An 8,718-nucleotide genomic window follows, 5' to 3' on the forward strand; every position below is an offset into this window, starting at 1 on the left:
ATATTGTTGTAACTGTATTAATTCAAATGTAAACCTAAAAATTTACAGCCAATTTTGAAGGAGATGCATCTTAGCTCTGGAAATTTTTATTGAATATGTCAATGATGTTTTAATGAAATGCTTCTTCTAATTATGTGGTTATTAAATAAATAATTTTAAAAAAAGAAAAAAATTCATTTGTCTCTGCTTCTGTGAAAATTAAGAGTGAAAATTCAAGGAAACAATGACTCCTTGCTTGATAATTATTTTTATTTAGAGAGCTAGTATTTTATTGAGGACAAGTGTAACTCTTGTCTTTGAACACTTAATAATCATGGGACATTGCTAACTCTAGGACTTAGTTTATTCATCTGATTTATAAGAATTTTAGTACTGGGGCTGGAGAGATGGCTTAGTAGTTAAGAGCACTGACTGCTTTTTCAGAAGACCGGGGTTCAAATTCTAGCACCCACATGGCAGGTAACAACCGTCTGTAACTCCAGTTCCCAGGGATCCAAGGCCTTCTTCTGACCTCCAGGGACAATGCACGACATGGGTGCACTTGCATACATGCAGACATAACACTCACAAAATAAAAACAAATTTTAAAAATTTGTAGTACCAACCTTATGTGTAACACACTGATTTATTCATCCCAAAACAGATGCATATTATTCTCTTATCAGTTATTCAGCATACTACATAACACCTAATAAGCTAATTTGACTTTTCCCATCAGTTAATACGCCAAACTGATCTTTCCAAAGTCAACAGTGACCCCATGAGGTTAGCTAAGCCCAGATCCAGACATTTTCAGTACATGTTGTATGTAACCTCTTAGCAACATTAGAGTTTGTGTGTGTGTGTGTGTGTGTGTGTGTGTGTGTGTGTGTGTGTTTCACCTACACACATACAGGCAAAACACTTCTACAGTAAAAATAAAATAATAAAAAGGGAAGTATGTAATGCAGCATTTAAAAATGTATTTATTTTCTTTTTAATTATGTGTATGTGTGTGTATCTGTGTGTGGGTATATGTGCTCATGAATGCAGGTGCCCATGGAGGCCACAGGCATCTGATCCCCGTGGAGCTGTAGTTACAGTTGGTTGTGAGTTGGCATGGGTGCTAGGAACCAAATCTGGGTCTCTGTTTTAAAACTTCTGCACAGCAGGTGGAGTGATATCTCAGATTTACATTCTTTTAACTCCAATCCTGCACTGAAATTGTTCAAAATTTCTATTCCACTGGTAACATCATTGGCTTTCTGTGAGTGCATGCATGTGTGCGTGCTCTAATTGAGTATCTAAAATCCAAACTGGTCCAAAATCTAAAGCTGAGTGCTGACAATGATTCCACACATGGAAAGTTCCAAATATGACCCCATGTGGCAGGCCACAGTCAAAATTCAGGCATACTTTAAAAATGTGTAAAATTACCTTCAGGCTGTGTTTATATGAAAAACAAATGAATTTCATGTTCAGATATTTCATTAGGTGTATCCAAATATCCAAAATCTGAAAGAAAAAAGTGCTCTCATTTCCAACAAGAAATGTTTTGAATGCCTGCTTGGCACAAGTTTTAAATGTCTGCTATAGACAAGCGACATTATCATAGGGCAGTTTTATCTTTTTGGTTTTTGTCTTCTGTTTTTGTTTTTGTTTTTGTTTTTGAGACATGGTTTCACGTATCACCAGCTGTTAAGAATGACTTTGACCTTAGGATCTGGCCTGCAACTCTCAAGTGTTGGGATTACAGGCCTGCACCTCCACAACCAGTTTATCTGGTGCTGGGGATCGTATCAAGATGGAGGGATATTAAATAAAGTGGTCGGGGAAGGCTTTACTCAGTAGACGAAATTTGAACAAAGATCAGATGTTCTAGGGGAACGTGATCCAAGCAGAAGGAACAGCACTGTTGAAGTGGAGGGTCTTCATCGTGGGTTTTCAAGGAACAGCCTTCTTAAGAAGCCAGTGGGTTGAAGTAGAGACAGAGGGAGAATGCAGTCAACAATGAAGTCAGACCAGGCATTGTGGCTCCAATCCCAGCACTCACGAGGCTGAAGCAGGAGGACCACAAGTTCTAGGCCAGTCTGGACTATAGAGTGAAACTCTGTCTTTAAACAGTAAACAAATCCACACTGCTGTCAGAGAAGTAATGACATGCAGTGCAAGTGTGAGGTGGGTGTCTAACTAGTTCATATATTCTCAGTGAAGCCATGGTGAGACTGTTCATTAGTACACTAGCACTCAGCATCCTCCGTTAGAACATGTAGATGTTCTGTTGAATTTTCATTGCCAGTTCAGTCAATTATTCCATTATAAGATTCTACTTTAGCTTTTCATTTATTGAAGTGGTTGAGACAATGTATCACCATATATCTAACTTACACACTAAAACTTTTTTTGTGGGGCTGGAAAGATGGCTTAGCAGTTAAGAGCACTGGCTGCCCTTGCAGAGGACCTGGATTCAGTTCCCAGCATCCAAATGACAGCTAACCATCCTTAACTACAATTCCAGGGGATCTGAGGCCCTCTTCTGGCCTCCTCAGACACCAGGTATGCATGTGGTGCACTTACATACATTCAGGGAAAATATTCATACACATAAAATAAAAATAAAATCTTTTAAAATACAATAATTTTTGTGTCTTACTAGCAAAGAAAAAAAAATTTTTTTCAGAGCTGAGGAATGAACCCAGGGCCTTGTGCTTGCTAGGTAAGCACTCTACCACTGAGCTAAATCCCCAACCCCTTCCAGCAAATTTTTAACCCAGAATCTGACAGCAAATAAGTTATAGGTCTTCTAAAATAATTAGCCTCAAAAATAAAGATACTAACAGGATGAGAAATAAATTTCTTATTTCTATTAAAGTATGTCAATACCTAGAAGCAATAAAAGATATAAATATGTATACCAAATAAATCAAAGTTACTTGAAATAGAAATTTTAGCTATGCATTATTTTTTTAAAGTACACCAATGGAAACAAACCATAATTTACTGATGATAAATGCTTTTTACAATGTGTATATTCCAAGAATATGAAACATCAGCATCTTCTGTTTTAAATCATCAGGTTACACCAAGGGGACTAAAAATGTTCAGAACGCTTGGGTAAGAAAATCAACTATTTGTAGTTGCCAGGAGAGGACTACATCACATGCTACATCTCTGTTATCTTAAATGGGCTGGTTTTGTAGTAATCTTATAAATGTAGTAATCTTTTATTTAACACATTAGTTAATGTCAGAAAATAATATTCGCTTTCATACTTGCTGCATTCAAGTATGTTTGCAAAAATGACATTTGAGGGAGACTTTGAGTTACAAATAATCACAACAAATTCAGGTTTCACCACCATCACACACACAAACACACACACATTCAAACCCTTCAACCAAGCAAGTGGGCAAGAAGGGGAGACAAAATATAATTGCAATAAAAATATTAAATACTGTATTATATTTCTTCTAAAATCTATATCCTCAAATTAATATGCTGGCCTAAATTTTGTATTTATTTGGGGCTTTTCCAAAAGTCTTAGTATTTTCAGGGTATTTCCAAAAGTCCTACTATTTCCCTGGATTTCAATTCCAATCACAAACCAAAACATTTTTAAAAATTAACCTCAAATAAATGGAATTTTGTCATGTGCTCTGGTGTTTTGCTATAGTTCAGGTTATGAGAAGGTTTTCTATTTCTTTTCAATGTTTAGAAGAAATGATACTTGGGCCAGGCATGGTGGCGCATGCCTTTAATCTGCAGAGGCAGGCGGATCTCTGTGAGTTCAAGGCCAGCCTGGTCTATATAATGAGTTCCAGGTCAGCTGGGGCTACAGGGAGACTCTGTCTCAAAAAACAACAACAAAAAATTAAATTAAAAAGTAAAATGAAAATAATGAAGCCAGGCACGCTTATGATCCCAGAACTTGGTAGGCTGAGACAGGTGGATCCCGAGTTCCAGGTCAGTCTGGTCTATATAGCAAGACACTGCCCCAAAAGACAAAATAAAATAGTAAAATAAAACAGTGAGGTGTGAGTGATCTCTCCATGAGAAGAGTATTAAACACACAATATGTGTGACCCATCATTGCCTTACATAGCAAAAGACTGAATTACATCTATTGATCTGCTATGGATGCTAAAAACTACTACCATTTAAGGTTAAATGATACTAAAAGTACTTCTGGAAATGATATAATGTAGAAGATTGCACTATAATGACCTCACTACAGGAAACTAAAAAGCATACATACTTTAGACTATGAGCAAACTATAGCAAAGCTTCATGTGACAACATTTAATGGCTGAAAGCTAAGAAGCACACAGGGGGATGTGTTCAAATCAATGCTTCGAAGTGAATGGTGAAAGCTCTCCATTAGGCCTTTCCAATGTTGATCACATTGGTCTCTGAGAAAGGGATTCTGCCTGGGTTGGGGTTTCAAATAGTTCATGGAACACTCATTATATTTAGGCTGATCTTCAGTTATAAGTAAGAGTTCAAGGCATTACATGTGATACCATCTTGTCAAATTATAAGCAAAATCAAGACACAATTTGCATTTATCACTTCTAATTTTTGTCCATGATGGCATAAGAAAGTCTGCTTTTCTAAATCCACAGATATATACATGTATACTTTGCAACTTATATATGAAATACTTAAGAGCACAAAACTTTCTAAAATAAAATCTGAATGAAAATCAAATTTTCTATGTCATAAAGGATGAGTTGAAAACTACCAAATAACATTTTAATTGCTATAATTTAAAGTACAAGTTTTGTTAAAGAAAAAATTCAATTATTTATTTTTATGGTGCTGGTCCTTGAAGCAAATTTACAATGTGCATAATTCAGTTTTGCTAGTATGGATACATTAAAGAAAAAGAAAATGATTTGGTCTTTTGCCAGAGATAAAAACTATATACCATTTTGAACCTCCTAACAATGTATTTAAAATTTCTTATATATTTAAAACTTTTCTTTCCTAAAAATGTTTTCCAGTAGAATAACGAACTATAAAATAGATCACTAAAGAAATCACATCTTTTTTTTTTAATTTGATGTGTATGAGTATTATGCCTGCATGTATGTACATGCACCTGTGTTGTGCAGTGCTCACAGAGGACAGAAGAGGGTGTCAGATCCCCTGGAACTGGAGTTACAGATGGCTGTTAGCTGCCATCAAACCCTGGAAGGATTTAAACCCTGGTCTTCTGCAACAGCAGTTTTAACGGCTGAACAATTTCTCTACCACCACCCCCCACCCCACCCCCCAACAAATCACATCTTAAAAAATGATCTTTCACTAAAGGACATTTTCTTAGAGATCCTAGGAGACAAAAATATTATGACAGGTGATCTGTAAACAGAATGCTGAGCACCCAAGATTTAAAAAAAAGAAAAAAGTAGCACTGTCTCCCAATTGGCTAGTTTCTCCAAAGTGCGGGGCCTGCTGTGGAGTGTGTACTACTGGGGGGCTGCTGGAAGCCATCTTGGAACAGAAGCCAGCACTGTGGGGAAGCGCAGGAGCCATGGGAACGGGAAGCTTGCGCAGCAGCTCAAGGACAGAATGGCCCGATGCTTATGGACCTGAGGTGAGATCTCTAGCCCCTGAGGCAGGAGCAAATGCTAGCAGTGACTATGGTAGTCTTGGCGCAGTCTGATATGGCAGGCTCCAAGCTGTGCCGCCAGAGACGTGGGGCTAGGCACTGGGTACTCATTCCTTTGTAAGTTAATAAATGCACATAAAACTCATTCCTTTATAAGTTAATAAATACACATAAAATAAATTATGTGGTCTGTCTGATCATGCAGAAGACCCAGAGGGAATTCGGGCTACAAGCACCTAACTAAAGACTCATAAACCATAACACTAAAGAGCATCTGTACAACCATTTTAAAAATAAAAAAGGTACACACCTAATAGAACAAATTTAAAATCAAAATGAAAATTCTGTTTTTGTAAGAGTATTTAAAACTAATAGGAATATTGCGACCCTATAAAAATGTTTATATAGGCCTTAATTATGGTACTCTTTGGGGAGGTTGAAGTATTATTTTTAACCTTAAAAATATCTTTACAAAAAATTTTACTTCACTTTCAAATAGTAAGTCAATTAGCACTTCAAAGGTTTTTCTTTCATGAAAGCAGGTGCTAGAAAACACTAAACTACAAGGCTTCATTAACTGACTTATTCTTCTATACCCTAATAATGATTTTAAGTTTAAATTTTGCCCTACACAAATCAGTGATTGCTAACATACCATTTTCTTTTAGTAATTCAAAGAAATACTTAGCTAGACATTGCAACAACAAAGAAAAGGTAAGAACCTAAAAATTTATTCATATACTAGCTCAGGACAATCAAATTAACTTCCATTTCCATTTGTAAAAAGCGGTACAAAAGGAAAGTTTTACTCAAATTTCTCCAAAACAGAGGCAAGATGGCAGAGGCCGATGCAGAAGTCCCGTGTGTCATCATCTGCTAGGGTGCGGCTGCGGAAATGCTGCCCCTTTCCTCTACAGGCACCCTGTTGCATTCATTCCTCTCTCTGGCCCCTCCATAGGTACGAAGCTGCTCCATGAAGCCGGGATTTGGACATATGGAAGGCCTTGCATCTTTCACCAAAGAAAAAGCGCTGGCAAAAGACATTTCTTCAGAATTCATCAGGAAACCGATGACAATTGAAGCAGCCCTGGAAACCCCTGCATTACAGTGTACAAGAACAACCCCATCCTGCAACAAATAAACAAAAAAAGTTTTTGCTTTATTCACCTGAGAAGAGTTATTAAATCAATTGCATATTCTTAATATGACTTAAATTCTAAAATAAATATTTTGTCTATTTATGAGAATATATTTCATGGCAAACAATAAGTGCAGTATCAATCACCCAACCTCTGCTCTCTTCCCAGACTGAAATGCTCTGACAATGGGTTTGGAATTCTGAAATGGTATGTTCTACAAACTCAAGTGATCAGGCCAAGTACACATAAAAGCCTAGTAATTAGTAGCACATGTAGATAAATAAGAGAAGAATCAGAATACACCCATGGAAGCACGAGGAAACCATAACCATAAACCATAAACAGAATGCCAGAAAGATCCCAGGTGCACATAAAATTCCTAAAAGTAATTGGTGTCCCTGGCTTGGAAATGTATCTACAAAATGGTCAGCAAAGAAAAAAATTACTGCTGGAACTATTTTATTATGTAAGGAAGTAAATTAAAAATGCTTTCAACTAATGAGTTAGTAAAATGATGACAATGAATAGCTTGTAATGATATGAAGAGTAAAGGGGAAGGATAAACAGTCATGAGGCCAATAAATGAAAAATGTCTCAGGTAACTTGTAAATGATACTTTCCAAGTGAAAAGGGATGCACAATGCAAGATGGATGCTGATGGGGGCAATATTGCATTACTAATGAATGGGATAGATCTGATGAAACAGCACTGATACAGCTTGGCCTATTGCAGGCTTTTAAAAAGTTAATGACCTAAATGAAATACAAGGAATGGAGCACACACCACAGAATTAGATATTTAAGTCACTTTATTTGGAAAAAGACTGGATTATTGGAAATCCTATATACCAAGCACACATTAATATGATGGTTGTTATGAGTCACTTGACTGTTTTCCTTTTGCAAGGCAATTGGCTCACATTCATATATCTGCAGTACAATTGTTTCTTGATTCACTGTAACAAATTTGCAAACACATCTCTTTTCAAGAATGATAAGCAATAAACCTAGTTAATATTTTGAAAATCTCACATCAAAAAGACTGCTTCAATTGTTTTCTTATAGACAGGTATTACTCATTTTCAAGCTTTTGTATCTGTCCAAGGAAAGCAGAGCATCAGTATTCACTATATATATCGAGAATTTTCCTCAGTTTATTTTTTGTGCTTTTTTTTTGTTTTGTTCTATTTTTCTTTTTGTTTTTCTTTTTTTTTTTTTAAGTCCTTTAAATTAAATTTGCACATTAGGCCAGGTGTGGTGGCACACACCTTTAATCCCAGCACTCAGGAGGCAGAAGCAGGCAGATCGTTGTGAGTTCAAGGCCAGCCTGGTCTACATAGTGAGTTCAGTTCAGGTGGAACTACAAGGAGACCCTGTCTCAAAAAGACAAAAAAAAAAAAAAAATTGCACATTAGGCACTACTCTTAACTCTGAGCTATATACCCAGCCCTCCTTTTTTTAGTTTTGAGACGGGGACTTATTAAGTTGCCAGGGCTATAATGAACTTACTCTGTACCCTAGGCAGAGCTTGAACTCTTACCTCCTGCTTTAACCTATTTTTCTCATTTTTTAGCAACAGCTAATTTTTTATGGCTTAAGATGTTTAAGAATTATAATAACTTTAAATTAATGTACATTGTTTAATTTAAAAAATTAATGAGATCACAAAGAAACTTTCAATCATAAGCTTAATAAGCAAGAGATTCCTTTCAACATCATTGTTAATATTTCCAGGCTATCTACTAGTCATCTGTATTTTATGATGCATACATATTGCTTTGAAAATGGAAGCACCTGCTGGGTGTGGTGGCTCAAACCTTATCTCGGCACACACCTCTCAGGCAGAGGCAGGCTGATCTCTCTGAGATCAAGGCCAGCCTGGCCTACATAGTGAGTTCCAGGCCAGTTGGGACTATAGGGAGACCCTGTCTCAAAAAGGCCGAGAGAGAGAGAGAGAGAAAGAGAGAGAGAGAGAGAGAGAGAGAGAGA

The 8,718-nt window shown here is 36.7% G+C and overlaps 1 protein-coding gene across 1 annotated transcript in view; it reads right to left on the reverse strand.

Annotated features, from left to right (window-relative positions):
- Window positions 1-5,951: 5,951 nt before the first annotated feature.
- Window positions 5,952-8,718, reverse strand: part of Dusp19 (dual specificity phosphatase 19) — a 33,223-nt gene continuing 30,456 nt past the window's right edge. The window contains exon 4 of the mRNA XM_008827941.3: window positions 5,952-6,718. Within this exon, the coding sequence (XP_008826163.1) occupies window positions 6,467-6,718 (252 nt within the window). The 3' untranslated portion in view covers window positions 5,952-6,466. The remainder of the gene's footprint in view (window positions 6,719-8,718) is intronic.

Source organism: Nannospalax galili, unplaced genomic scaffold, assembly GCF_000622305.1.
Source record: "Nannospalax galili isolate Female #2095 unplaced genomic scaffold, S.galili_v1.0 scaffold892, whole genome shotgun sequence".
Lineage (NCBI taxonomy): Eukaryota > Metazoa > Chordata > Mammalia > Rodentia > Spalacidae > Nannospalax > Nannospalax galili.